General features: G+C 38.0%; 1 protein-coding gene across 1 annotated transcript; it reads left to right on the forward strand.

Moving 5' to 3' along the window:
* The first annotated feature begins 4,577 nt into the window (after positions 1 to 4,577).
* Positions 4,578 to 6,630, forward strand: LOC109169118. The gene is made up of 2 exons (XM_019317991.1): positions 4,578 to 5,294; positions 5,353 to 6,630. The coding sequence occupies exons 1-2, from the start codon at positions 4,578 to 4,580 to the stop codon at positions 6,628 to 6,630; spliced, it is 1,995 nt and encodes a 664-aa protein (XP_019173536.1).
* Positions 6,631 to 15,642: the final 9,012 nt, after the last annotated feature.

The following is a 15,642-nucleotide window of genomic DNA, read 5'->3' on the forward strand; positions in this document are numbered from 1 at the left end:
CCTATATATCAACAGATGATTTTGAAAAGAGGCATACTCAACTTGAAATGGAATTTGCCAAACTTGTTGCAAGCTGGGAACAACTAGTGAAAGTCAATAAAAATCTGAATGACGAACTGAAGCAAAGGGATGATCTTCTGAAGAAACTAAATACAGATCTTGTCATAAAAAAAGATCTTATCACATAGATAAGATCTCGAGAAGGAAAACTGATAAAGGAATTGGAAGACCTGAAGAAGAATATCAAGATGATGGATACCACATCAACGTTAGACAAAATTCTGGACTCTAGTAGAAATCCAAATGATAAAAAGGGTATTGGATTCGAACGAGGAGAATCTTCGAATAGTGTCCCTATGTTCATCAAAGAGGGTATGTCTACTGCTACATCAGTTCACAATTTTGAACGAGGACAGTCATCCCGGTCAGTTCAGAAAAATGACAAAAGGAAGGTATATGATCAAACTGCAGATACTGACTTCGGCAAAGTAGAACCTCAATCTTAGTACTCAAAGTTCAAAAATAAGTTTGTCAGAGTCAGACAATACATTCCCATTTGCCACTACTGTCAAACAAAAGGTCACACTCGACCTGAATGTTATTCCTTCTACAGAGATCAAAGAAAGGAAAAATATCAGAACAAGACTATTACACCGTTCACGAGACAAGTTTGGGTCAGAAAGTCAGAAGTTATATGCTATCCCACTATAGTTTTGAGTGCTTCTATGACTGAAGCTAGATGATATTTCGACAGTGGCTGTTCCAGGCATATGGCTGGAAATATAAAGTGCCTTATGGCTGTTCAATCTAGCAGTGGATCTGTTACATATGGCGACGGGCAAAAAGGCAAAATAGTTGGAAAAGGTACCCTGAATGTACCAGGTTTACCTCACTTAGAAGAAGTTTTGTTAGTCAGTGGTTTGAAAGCAAATTTGATCAGCATCAGTCAGTTGTGTGATCAAAACTGGAATGTGTGCTTCGATCGTAATTGTTGCAGAGTCAGTGACAAAGCAGATCAATTAGTCATGGAAGGAACACGATCCTCAGACAACTGTTATGTTTTGACAAACGAAAATGCTTGTCACCTATCAAAATCTGATGAATCAAAACTCTGGCATAGACGACTGGGTCACATAAACTCCAGAGATATGGATAAACTGATCAAACTAGAAGCTGTGAGAGGAGTACCTAAGATCAAAATTGAACAGGTGAGAGTTTGTGGTGCATGTGCCATTGGGAAACAAATAAGGATTCCTCTCAAAGCCGTAAGAGTTATCACTACTGAGAAATGTCTAGAACTTGTTCACATAGACCTCATGGGGCCAACTCAGACTGAAAGTATTGGCAGAAAGAAATACATATTTGTGTGTGTAGAAGATTTCTCTCCGTACAGCTGGGTATACTTCCTAAGAGAAAAATCTGAAGCCTTCAATGCCTTTAGAACCTTGTGCATAAGGGTTCAAAAGGAAAAGAACGAGCCTATAATAAAAATTCAGAGACTGAGAAGTGATCATGGAAAAGAATTTGAAAACTCTCTATACTAAGATTTCTGCTCCGAGAATGGAATATCACATGAATTCTCAGCTCCTGGAACAGCCCAACAGAATGGTGTGGCGGAAAGAAAGAATCGGACCTTGCAGGAAATGGCTAGAGTTATGTTACATGCTTCTCACCTGCCACAGTGCTTCTGGGCTGAAGCAGTTCACACAGCCTGTCATACAGTGAATAGAGTTTATCTTAGACCAGGAACGACCACAACACCATATGAGATCTGGAAGGGAAAGAAGCCAAACTTGAAGTACTTTCATGTGTTTGGAACAAAGTGCTATGTGTTGATTGATAGGGAACAAAGAGGCAAGTTTGAACCTAAGAGCGATGGGAGCATCTTTCTTGGATATTCTCCAAACAGTCGAGCCTATAGAGTCTATAACAAGAGAACTCAATCTGTAATGAAATCAGTAAATGTTGTTATAGATGACAACCCAGACGAATCAGCTGAAACAACTGTGACTGATCCAGAGACAGATCTTCCTGTCAGTGAACTGAATACTGCCGATGACAACAGTCAGCCCAAAACACAAGAATCCTCATATGAAGATCAAGAAAGTTCTGAACAGGAAACCACTCTTATTGATGATACGGGTAAAGATAAACCCACCAGAACTCAGAAAAATCACCCATTAGATAACATCATTGGTGATCCAACAGATGGGATGAAGACCAGGAGCAGAGTAAGAAATAACCTGATAGAAATATCCGGATTTGCTTGCTATGCCTCAAAGGTAGAACCAAGAAATGTAAAAGAAGCTTTACAGGATAATTTGTGGGTCAAGGCAATGCAAGAGGAGCTACACCAATTTGACCGAAATCATGTTTGGGATATAGTACCAAGACCTGATCATGTCAACATAATTGGAACAAAGTGGATCTTCAAAAATAAAACTGATGAAGCTGGGAATATTGCAAGGAACAAAGCTCGGTTAGTGGCACAGGGATACACTCAGATAGAAGGAATTGACTATGATGAAACGTTTGCACCTGTGGCGAGATTAGAGTCAATCAGAATTCTGTTGGCAGTCGCATGCATTCTTGGATTCACACTGTTTCAGATGGATGTTAAGACGGCGTTTTTGAATGGATATCTGCATGAAGATATCTATGTGGCACACCATCCCATGTCTACAAGCTCAGAAAAGCTCTCTATGGCATTAAACAAGCCCCACGAGCATGGTACGAACGTCTGACACAGTATCTGCTACAGCACGGTTATAAACGAGGAAGTGTCGACAAAACATTGTTCGTAAAAGCCACTGGAGGTCATGTCACCATTGCTTAAATCTATGTGGATGACATTGTGTTTGGATCTACTTTACAAAAATACACTGATGAGTTAGTAAAGGTCATGTAGGAAGAATTTGAGATGTCCATGGTTGGTCAACTGACATATTTCCTAGGGCTGCAAGTTAAGCAAAGTCCTGAAGGGTACTTTATCTCACAAGAAAAGTATGCTAAGAATTTAGTCAAGAAGTTTGACTTGGAATCATGCAAACCATCCAGGACACTGATCTCCACCTCCAAAAAAGTATCTAAAGATGACACAGGTGTATCAGTGGATAACACAGTCTACCGAAGTCTGATAGGTAGTCTGCTTTACTTGACAGCTAGTCGACCAGACATAATGTTCAGTGTTGGAATATGTACAAGGTATCAATCTGATCCAAAAGAATCACACCTGATAGCTGCTAAGCGTATTCTGAAATATATAAAAGGAACAATTCAATATGGGCTGTGGTACTCCAAGGACAGTGAACTGAGTCTGGTTGCTTATTGTGATGCTGACTGGGCAGGAAATATTGATGACCGAAAGAGTACTTCTGGAGGATGCTTCTTTGTTGGTAAAAACTTGGTATCGTGGCTGAGTAAGAAACAAAATTCAATTTCCTTAAGTACTACAGAGGCAGAATACATAGCTGCTGGTGGATGTTGTACTCAGTTGGTATGGATGAAACAGATGCTTTTAGATTATGGTCTTACTCAAGGAATTATAACACTCTACTGTGATAATGTTAGTGCTATCAATATCTCAAAGAATCCAGTTCACTCCAGAACGAAGCATATTGATATAAGACATCACTACATCAGAGACTTGGTAGAATCAAAGGAGATTGAGTTGGAGTATATTCAAACAGATAAACAATTGGCTAATATTCTGACTAAGCCCCTAGATGCAAATCGGTTTGAGATTCTCAGATCTGCTCTGGGAATCTGCAGGATTGATTAATAAGGCAGTAAGTTATATAGAAGGAGAGTATATGGAATTAAGTTTCCCGGTCAATAACCAGCTTTGACTTCCTTTTAAAACTCTCTTCTGTTTTGTTAAGAGAATATCTTAACCTATTTTACCATAAAGTAATTCGCCTTTTTCAAATTTCAAATCCTTTCCGCATCCGTTTCCTGCCTAAAAAGAAGGCATACCGTCGCGTCAATCACATCGGCTCTGCATGAAATCTGACATGCTGCATTTATTAGGGTACTTCACCCTTGGGTCTATATTTGAGTATCGGGTCAGGCTTGGAAGAACGAAGAAGTTCAAAATATCTCTGCCCACCGATTGATTTCTCTTTGCTCTTCTACCTAGGGTTTCTTTCTCCGCTTTCCAAATTTTCATATCAATGGCGGATGCCGTTCGTAACATTATCATCAAGCTTGGGAGAAAGGTTCATTCACAAGAGACAGCCACCAAGCATGTCAAAACCCTGCTCCAGTTAGCTATGAAGAAGAAGTTGAAGCTTGATCCCCTTCTTCGTGATGAGATTATGGTCACAGTGATGTCGGATTATCCAAAGTTCTACGCCGACTGGTCTGAAGACGATACCAGTGAGCTCCTGTTGCTGGCCTCCGAAGCTAGTGATGAGATTTCCCCAGCATTTATCCCAGAACCCTCAGATGGAAATCGGGCCGGGGCGTTTCTCTAATATTTTGCACAAAGGGCTCTTGAATCAGAAGAGATATCCCGTCGTAGAGCAATTGCACAACCCCTATACCTACAGGCTGCCGAGAATGAAGCCAGACACCGAATGGAGATTCTCCGTAACAGGTCAAATACTTCTGATTCTCCTATTGAAATTTCTCCTAGTAAGCCTGATGATTTTGTATCTGCTGATATTCCGTCTGCTGTGCCTACTGTGTCTGATAATGTAAATGCGTTATTATCTGTGAAATCCTCTGTGTCTGATGATCCCCCATGCATCCCCTCTACGAAGTCTGGGCCTTTGAAGGAAGTTGTTGATGTTGTGTCTGATGAGAAAGATAAACCCTCCGAGGAAACCAACAATCTAAGTTTGGTTGTTTACTCGTCTGATAATGTTGCTCTGCCTCCTTCTGCGATTGCTGATGTCCCACATGAAATCTGTCCCTCTGATAATCTCTCTGGTTTGCCTGTTGAAGTTGAATCTGTTAAACACTCAAGCACCCATGCATCTGAAAGAATAGATGGAGTCCCAGTTTACACCTCCTCATCTTTGGCTGAAAGTCTTGAACATGTCCGGCATTTTGCTGGTTTACCTGCTGCCTCCATTCCAGAACCATACCGTGTGATTCATCATTCTGAGTCCTCGAGTGAAGATGAAAAGATCCTTGCTGAAGTCTATGGCACTCAAGCTCATGCATCTAAGCCCCCAACTGTTGAGGCTACTGCTCATCCTGATTCCACCACCTTTAAAATTCGAGAAGTAACAAATCTTCTTGGAAGTTCTTCTGCCCATGTTCCTGATTCCCGTCACTCTGTGTCTCCTGTTCATTCCCAATCCAAGGAGACGAGAAGATAAAAAAAAAAAGAATGTTCCTGTGAAGGTTGTTGTTGAGACGGGTGATGACAATGCTGATGTAGATCAGCCTGAGAAGAGAAGCAAGTCCAGTGAGTCTATCGAACCTGAAGCTAATCCTCCAATTCAACAAGTGTTCAAGACACTACGGTCATCTGTTAAGCAAAAAGGTCCTGCTGCTGTTCAACCAGCTGTTGTTCCCACATCCTCTACCCGAAAGGGGAAACCATCTACTCGTTCCAGAGGTCGGAGCATCACTCTTGAGGTTCAACCTGTTGAAAGTACTGACACATCTTTTTACAAGCCTCAGTTTGTTACCTCCACTGCTCAAGGTAAATGGTCCACCATGGTAAGGAGAGATCTCATTATTCAATGGCCTGTTAATGAAAACCAGATGAATTCAGTTTGCGACATTCTGCCACTGCTGAGTGAAGTGGGCTTGCTGAAGACTGTCTCCTCTATTTGTCCGTATTCGAAGCTCCTCATGTATGAATTCTACTGTAATCTCAATGAAGAGATAGACAATCTGACTAGGCCACGACCAATGCAAATCTTCATTCGAGGTAAATGGTACGTCTTTGGTCCTGACATGATCAATGAATACTATGGCTTGTCAGTGGTGTACGAAGAAGCAATCACTGACTGGGATTCAGTGGCCAAGACCCTAACCGGTGGACAGACTGATACATGGCCATCTGGTGACAAGGATTATATACCTAGCTCTCAGCTCACCTCAAAATATGTCATATTGCATCGTCGTGCACTTCACAACTGGCTTCCATCGGCCCATTTCCATACCGTGGGCAAGCAATTGGCAGGTCTCTTGTTTCGAATTGGAACAAAAATGGCGTTTGATTTGGGGGCCTGGATTTATAATCATATCCTCACCTTGATCCATCCACGTGAACAGAAGGTAAGGCTACCCTCCCCTAATATGATATTTGGAGTACTAACAACTCAGGGCCTTGGGCCGATGCCTAGTGAGGTGATAAGTCCGACTCTGCTCTATACTATTGACCGTCGTCTTTTGACTGGAGACCATATTTGTGATGTTACACTGGTGATTGCTCCCTCCAATTCTGAAGCTGATACAGTGGCTGATGATTCGCCGCATGCAAGGGATCTCCAACTTTCTATACAGTTGAAGGCAAGGGTTTCTGAGCTTGAGACAGTTCACGGCATAATTGCGAAGCAGCTGACAGGGGCTCGTACTGAATTGGCCACCGTTCTTCTTCGTTTAAGCTTGTCTAAATCTGCTGCTGCTGAACCTGCGAAGTCTGACAGTGAGACTCCCTCCAATGCTTGACCATGCTTTGGCTATCATTGGCAAAAAGGGGAAGTATGAACCCAGGGGGAGTTTTATGTGTTTTTGTGTACCTTCTGGCCCTGGCTGGGCGTTGATTGTGATGGCACCACTTCTTTTGGTTGAAGAATGTTTATGACTGATGTTTTGATCCAGCATGACTTGTATGCTGTGCTTTATTTCCGCTATGCTTTGTTATAAGATATTTGGTTTGGTTTTTATGCTAGCCTATCTTAGTTCTTTCAGCTTTTGTCTTTATACGTAGTCGAGTTGTTTTGTCAAATAATAGCCAAAGGAGGAGTTTGTTAGTGTTTTAATTGCTCAAAAAACCCCAACTTATAATTGGCAATATTATTATGGCAAACTAAGATAGGATTAGCTTAGTTTCGGTTTTATCTTACAGAGGACTGATCAATCAGATACAACAACAGAGGTACTGACACTGAAGATCTGAATTAGGAAGCTGTTTCCTTAAAGTCTGTACGCGGTTTAAAGAAGACATATTTGGAAAGAAGATCAGCGTATCTATTTTGGAAAGGTATGGACCGAATCTTTAAGATTACATTCTTCAAATATTGTCCTACCATCTACAATCAAAGATATCTATGGAGAGTGTTCGTACTAGGGAACTATAAGTACTCTTATTCGACAAGAATTAGGGTTACGCTTTCAAGAAGAAAAAAACACTCCAATACAGTTTTATGAGATCAGATCTTTGATTATCATGCCTCTTCTCAATACAACATGTTCATGGTGATTATGATGAAGAACTTGAGAAGAATTATTGTTGCTTAAACGAAAGGACGCTACGATCACACTGTTGTGGGAACAACCAAGAAGAGCGTTATTGAAGTGGACTGCATCAGAGTTGGCTCTCCAAGTGAAGGGATTTCACTGGTCTTCTGTATGCATGGCTCTCCATCTTCAACCATCCACTAAACCTGTATAAACTGGGTACGTACCTTGTGTGGGACACTCGGGTGAGATTATTGTTTCTCTACCTTTGTACATTGGATTATGATTTAGTGGATTGGACGCTTATGTGATCGTCCCCCAGACGTAGATACACACTGTATCGAACTGGGTAAACATCTTGTGTGTTGCTTTGTGTCGTTATCTCTTTCTATAAACATCTCAATAATCTGCCTTACTGACTAACATCATCGTTGAATCAGTCAGTCCATTTCATCAGTTGGATAATCCAGTTAATTTGATTAAAAAAATGAGGAAATGCAAAATTACAAAAATGATCAAAGCTGCAAGAGAGCCATTAGTGTATTCTAACAATCACACCTGAAAAAAAAAATAATAATAATCATAGGAGAAGAGTTTTGTAAAGAGGCAAACATAATGGAGCAAGACATGAATAAACCACGATAAAGATTATGACGTGTGCTTCTATCTTCTCAAATGAGTCAAAAAACTATAGCATGCATTTCTCATTTTCTCTTCCAATTTCTATGTGCACCAAGGTATTTATGGAAACTGATATATATTTATTCTTTATTAATTTTTGGTATTGATTTTAGTTTCTTATGAGATTCTATTTCATAATTTAGCCAAATACAACAAGACTAAGAATCTCACCCTATTTGAAGTAGTTTCTTTACCCGTATTTGAATACATTTAAATCTGCTTAATCTGCTCAAAAAAATAAAAACACTCTTCTGGCAAATATTGTTGGTCAAACATTTTCAATCATTTGAAGGATTATGAAGAAACTTACAAAATCCACTCTTATAGGAAACAAGAGGAAAGAATTAGCATAAAATAAAGGTAATATTGCTTACCTCTCTTATTACTTTTCTTCTGCATATTCAGAAACCGCAGACCATGAGTATTTTGGGCTTAATATTGAAACTATTTTTTGGATCTGCATTTGCAGGTATGCTGGACCAATTAATATACAAGCAAAGTAACTATGACATTTTTTTTTATTTATTTATCTTTGCAGGAATGGAGGACCAAATACTTTAGATGCCAACTAAATGAGGCATTGCTGATTCAGCACCAGCAGATCAAGGACACTATGCGTGGTGGATCTAATTTGTAGGATAATTGAACCTATAATCAACACTGACTGAAAAAAATAACACAAATGGAGAAAGGGTTGAAGAAAGTGGTGAAGGAAATGTTAGTCAGCGGAGGAAGGGGTAGAAATTAGGTTGAAATAATCAAGGATATGTGAAGTTTCACTTTTGTCTCTGGTCTAAACGGAGTTTAGCGTGATTAAGTGACAGAATGACCAAATTGATTATCGTAACAATAATTGAAGGATCGAAATTGTCTAGAATTAGAAGCTATGGACTACATTGTAAATGCGCTATTAATTGAGTGACCAAAAGTGTCATTTTCCCGTAATAAAATGTTTGTTACTTATAAGGGAAGATGTAACACTTTTGAAGACAAATGTAATACTTTTACATTTTGATGTAAAAGTATTGCATTTTTCATCAAAAGTATTACATTTTCCCTTATAAGTAATGTTGACAAGTGTTTGTTACTTATAAGGGAAAATATAATACTCTTGATCCAACCCGTTTCACGGACAAGGATTCGTGAGCCATTCTCACACAAGTTTTTGTCTTTTTTTTTTTTTTTTTTAAAGTGTTGTAAATCACTAATTAATTAGAATACAAATAATGCTTTAATGGAATAAATCTGGTAGTTGAGCTTGTGTTGACTATTTGGTGATTCATTAGGACTATCATTTGATAATTTAGTAAATAACTTTAGTATTTAATACTTCGTAATTTTTTACATGAAAAATTGTATTTTTCATCCATAAGTTATATAATAATTGTAGAATTTATCTCTGAGTGTTGGTCATGTTCACTTTTCGTCCCTAAATTATAATTGGCGTTAGGGATGGCAACGGGATAGGGTGGGGGTGGGGGCGGGGAGTATACTCCCCTTACCCGTCCCCAAAATCTCGATCCCGTCCCCGACGGAAACTGAATGTAGTCCCCATCCCCGTCCCCGCAGATAATTAGGCGGGGATGGGAATTCTCTGTTCCTTAGTCAATTCTTAATCAAAATATTAAACTAGTGTAGTTTAAAATTTAAAAAATTAAAGATCTAAGTTTTTAATATATATATATATATATATATATATATATATATATATATATATATATATATATATATATATATATATGTATATATTTATATATAAACATATATATAGACAAAAGTTCAAATGCTGCGGTCGTACGGTCGCTTGTCAAAATACACCAATAGTGTTAACAAAATGCACCAATAGTGTTAGAAAAATGCACAACAACGAAATGCATAAATACACCAAAAAATGCACAGCACAACCAAAAAATACACCATACCCTAATTGTGCATTTCCGAACACTGTGTGGTACTTTTATTCATACCTAATGGTGTGTTTTTGGTGATGCGTACCTAATTTGTGCAGGTTTGTTGTTGTTAATTTCCTAACATTGTTGGTGTGTATTTGTATAACTATTGGTGTGGTCTCACGGGAAGGCGCGACCGCACCAGAACTCGACTCTATATCTTTATCTTTATCATTCTATATGATTATATATTTATATTTATATATAATAAAGCAAAATTCTAGCAACAAAATTTTTCTTCCTATAGTGTGAATGAGTTTTGAGAAAATGGACTACAGCAATGTGATATATTTGACCTAGAAATTAAAAAAAATGTAATTATATATTTGTCCAACATTTGTTATATAAAAACTTTTTTTTATTATGTTATATTATTTAGTGTCAAATATTATTTAGTGTCAAATGACATATATATATATATATATATATATATATATATATATATATATATATATATATATATATATATATATGTATATGTATATAGTGAAAGGTTCCCGTGCGGTTGAATGCTTCCCGTGCGGTTGTGCGGGTGATTAATGTGCGTGAGATTTGTACTCAATGTGCGTGAGTGTTGTGTCTAATGTGTCTGAGATTTGTACTTAATGTGCGTGAATGTGTAAAATGCAGCAGAAAATATGGATGTCAGTTTCTGCTTTCCCAATGGGGTCGATCACCCTTCGCCGAAGTTCCCGCGTGATTTTCGAAGAATCGAATTGCAGGTTTTTCCTATACGTCATTTGTTTGTGTACACTCAATATGCAAGAACGAACTCAACACAGCAGCATAACATACATAAGCAAGCTAAGGCAGCACTCCAAAGGTTTCCAAGAGAAGAGAGAAACAGAAAGAGTTTATTGAAGGAAGAAGTAACAAGAAGCTTGGGCTTTAATGTGTGAGTTTTCTGTACTGCTTCTTTCTGAGCTCGTAATTCTGAATTACTCACGCACATTAAGCACAAATCTCACGCACATTAAACACAATACTCAGGCACATTAAGTACAAAACTCACGCATATTAACATGACGCACATTAAGTACAAATCCCAGACACATTGAGTACAAATCTCATGCACATTAAGTATAAACCTCACGCACATTAATCCACCGCATATCCGCACGGGAAGCAACAAATGCACCTGATCCCTTCCCTCTGTGTGTGTGTATATATATATATATATATATATATATATATATATATATATATATATATATATATATATATATATACACACACACACACACACACACACACATGAGGAAGGTTCAAGTGCGGCAGTGCATTTAGGTGCGGCGGTGCAGTTAATTGTAGGCCATTAGATTAGATAAATCCAACGAATCACATTCATCCAGGCTTTTCTGATATTTTCTCGCACGTTCTCACACTACGCGAACTGCAAGGTTAAAGTCGTCATTGGGCACCTGAATATATCAAATAATAGTGTTGTCTGTTTTATGTTCGTTATTGGTGCATTATTAACCTTACTGTGGTGTATTTGAGGATTCGTGTTGGTGCCAGTTCAGATGCGCCCACGCCTTCCCATTCGGTCAGTGCGGGTGCACTAATAGTTATATAAATATACACTATCCATGTTAGAAAATGCACAGCAAAAAAACATGCACAAATTAGATACGCATCACCAGAACGCACCATTGGGTATGAATAAAAGCATCACACAGTGTTCAGAAATACACCATTGGAGTGGTGAGTTATATGGTGTATTTTTTGGGTGTGTTGTGTGTTTTTTGGTGTATTTGTGCATTTCATTGTGGTGCTTTTTCGTAACACTATTGGTGTCTTTTGTTAACACTGTTGGTGTATTCTGACAAGCAACCGATATAAATGACCATTGCAATTACCATAACACCCTCCACTTATCAAGACGCGCTTAAATCTTTAAATCTTCAGAAATTAGCCGCTACCGTTAGATTAAGCAAAATGAACGATGCTGATATAGCCGCACCACCGCACCTAAAGCCACTGCCGCATTTGAGCGCTAATATATATATATATATATATATATATATATATATATATATATATATATATATATATATATATATATATATATACCCGACTATATAATAAAGCCATAAGAATTCGGCCAATCACATTGTTTCATTTTCCCACTCAACAAAAATGACGCCGTTTTAGGAATACATTTTTCGGTTACAAAGTTTTAATTCATTTTGTATTCATGTATATGTATTAGAATTAAACACTAAAGTTATACTGATGCACCTTTTTGGATTCCCTAAGTTATTGGAAGTTGTTATACGTTTTGGATGGAGGAATCTGAACAGTTTCCTGTTGGAATTACGATTCAAATCCATTGGTTTCCAAACGTTTTTATGAATTTAAATCTGAGGTACAACACTATAAACAAGGCCTCACAATTCGCAAGACAGAAAACACTCGGAGTTCATCATCGGGAAAAAAAAATGCTCAAAGTTGCAAGAGAGCCATTAGTGTGTTCTAACAATCACACCTGGAAAAAAAAAAAAACAAAGGAGAAGAGTTTTGGGAAGAGGTAGACATAATGGAGCAAGACATGAATAAACCACGAATATATGTATATGTATATGTATATGTATATGTATATGTATATGTATATATATATATATATATATATATATATATATATATATATATATATATATATATATATATACACTAACGTTTTAATTGTTTTTAATTTTGATTAGTTTTTTTTAAGGAATAAACTTAATGCATTAAATCATGAGTAAGAATGTTTACAAGAAAAGGAGGCAGAACATCGTACCACTCCCCGCAACCTGACACAGAATAGGCCTCCCAAGCAACAGTGTGGGTGGCACAATTCGCAGATCGCTTCACAAAGAGGAATTCGACATCATCAATCTCAGATGCCAATTCTTTAATATCGTCAACTAAGAACCCAAAAGCAGTATTAAAAGATGAAATTGCAATAGCATTAAAAAGAACTTGGGAGTCCATCTCCACATCAACACTACCTATACCGGTACCCTTTAGCCCGCTCAAAGCTTCCCGCAGGCACATAGCTTCTGCCTCCTTGACATCTGGAACTTCAGTCATCTGTACTGTGTCACCTTTAGCCCGCTCTTCATCATGTATACCCATACTGATCTGCTGTGATCATCTAATATGGTGAGAAAATAATGATGTCCATGGATGGTGGCTACCTTGTAAGGACCCCAAATGTCCATGTGTAGTAAATCAAAGCAGTTAGCAGATATAGAACTACTATTCTGAAATGGCAATCTCTTCTATTTAGCAAAGTGGCAACAATCACAAACTAAACTTTTATTGACTTGAATTGTAGGTTCCAACTGTTTCAAAGATTGAATCTTAGAACATGGTGCTTGTCCTAATCTATTATGACACAAAATACACTTGTCATACACTGAAATAGAATTGCATACAGGAATAGTAGGAAAAATCAAGTAGTACAGCCCTCCTTGCAGCTCAGCTTTTCCAATCACTTTCCTATAGATAACATCCTGTATAATGCATTGATTAGAGTGTATTTCTATAGAACCTTTGGAGTCCTTAATGAAGGCTCCTACAGAGATCAGATTATATAAGAAACCAGGCACATATAGCACATCATGTAGGATGAACTCATCAGAAATATAGACAGTCCCAGTGAGGGTGATAGCAACCTGTTGGCCATTAGGCAGAGTTACATGTATATTCTGAACTTTCTTCTGATTACTTAACAAGTTCAAATCACTCACAATATGGTGGGTAGCACCCCTATCTATAACCCATTGAGCCTTATCATACTTAACAGAATTAAGTGAGGTCATACCTTAACTTTGGAGTTCAACTGCTACAGTGTTGGCAGAAACTTGTGGGGCGTGATCAAGAGGTGTATTGCTACTTGTTCTCTAAATTTGCATGAATTCCATGAACCTTTTGAAGTCATTCTGAGTAAAAGATGACCCTTGGTCCTCATTATGTTGCTGTAAGGAGGATGCTCCTTGAACCTGATTTACTGAGCTTTGGTTTCTTAGTCTTGGCTTCCAATCAGGAGGATAGCCATGTTTCTTGTAACATTTGTCTTGAGTGTGGCCAGTATAGCCACAATAAGTGCATACATGCTTCTTATTTGATGCCTGTTGCTTCTTGTATCCTTGCTGAAAACCTCCATCTGCCTTGGTGAAGAAAACATTCCATGTATTCCCTGCAACATTGCTGCTTTCACCTGCTTGATGCAATTGGTTCCCAAAACCAATTCCAGCCATCTGAAATTGCCTTTCTTGTTGGAAAATCATAGAGTAGGCTTCATTAGCATCAGGTAAGGGCCTCATTAACATAATTGGTTCCTAGCAGCAGTATACCTTTCATGTAAACCAATCAGAAAAATGGACAGCTTGTCCTTCTCTGCCTATTTACTTATTTCATCCAACTTCTTTCCACATTCACATTTCTCAGTGCAGGTGCAGTTCTTGGGAGGTCTGAGTATGGTCAGCTAATCCCATAGCAACTTTTGCTTTGTAAAATACCCATTCAAGGAGCCATCCCCTTGCTTTGTCTGGTAGATTTCACATAAGATTTCTGAAACCCTAAACAAGTCCTGTTGGCTGAATCTTTTCTTTAGATCATTCCAGATGCCATAAGCTGTATCTATCCACAAAACACTACGCCCAATTGTTGGGGATAGAGTCCGGATAATCCAGGTACAAACAATGTTGTTGCACCTTTCCCAGTTATAATATCTTTCCAGATTATCTTGAGAAGGCTTTTTGATGGTTCCATCAATGAAGGCTACCTTGTTCTTACAAGATAGCGCCATGGTCATAGCCCTAGACCATGTGTGATAGTTCGATCCATCCAAAGGGATGGAAACGAGCTCCAAAGCTGGATTTTTGTTGATGTGCAGATAGTATGGATTGGATTGTGAATTAGGATCGTAGGTTAACTCTAGTATTTTCCCAGTGTGATGCACGGACAAAAATTTATAAATATTACTATAATGTTATGATACAAAACAGAATTAGTTGTATTAAAAATGTAAGCATTGCTATACAATGTAATATTTTATAGTTTTAAAAGTTCATATATATATATATATATATATATATATATATATATATATATATATATATATAGAAGAGCGCTCATATGCGGCGGGGTCTTACGGTGCGGCGGTGCGGTCAAATTCCAGAATACACCAACAGTGTTAACAATATGCACCAACAGTATAATAAAAACACACCCCAATGAAATGTAATAAAACATCACAAAATACACCACAGACTCAAAAATACACACCATATAACTCACCACCCCCAATGGTGTATTTCCGAACAGTGTATGGTGTTTTTACTCACACCTAATGGTGTGTGTTTGGTGATGCAGGGCTCTGTTTACTCTGTTTTGTGTGGTGTATTTCCTAACGTTGATGGTGCATATTTGGTGAACTATTGGTGTTGCCGCACCGTAAGAAATAACCGCACCGTAAGACACTGCCGCACCTGAACCCGCCTCTATATATATATATATATATATATATATATATATATATATATATATATATATATAATGAATGCCGGGAATCGGGGATTGAAAGCAGTGAAAGTCTAAAAGAAAACAGTCGTAATAAATGCAAAATACTCAACAAACCACATTTATTCCATTCAAAGAT

This window comes from Ipomoea nil, unplaced genomic scaffold (assembly GCF_001879475.1).
Source record: "Ipomoea nil cultivar Tokyo-kokei standard unplaced genomic scaffold, Asagao_1.1 scaffold3251, whole genome shotgun sequence".
NCBI lineage: Eukaryota > Viridiplantae > Streptophyta > Magnoliopsida > Solanales > Convolvulaceae > Ipomoea > Ipomoea nil.

Excerpts from the sequence above, each read along its gene's own strand:
- LOC109169118 (XM_019317991.1), top strand. The coding sequence starts at position 4,578 with ATGGAGATTCTCCGTAACAGGTCAAATACTTCTGATTCTCCTATTGAA. Across the intron at positions 5,295-5,352 it reads CCCGTCACTCTGTGTCTCCT|GTTGTTGTTGAGACGGGTGA; the intron begins GTTCATTCCCAA and ends GTTCCTGTGAAG.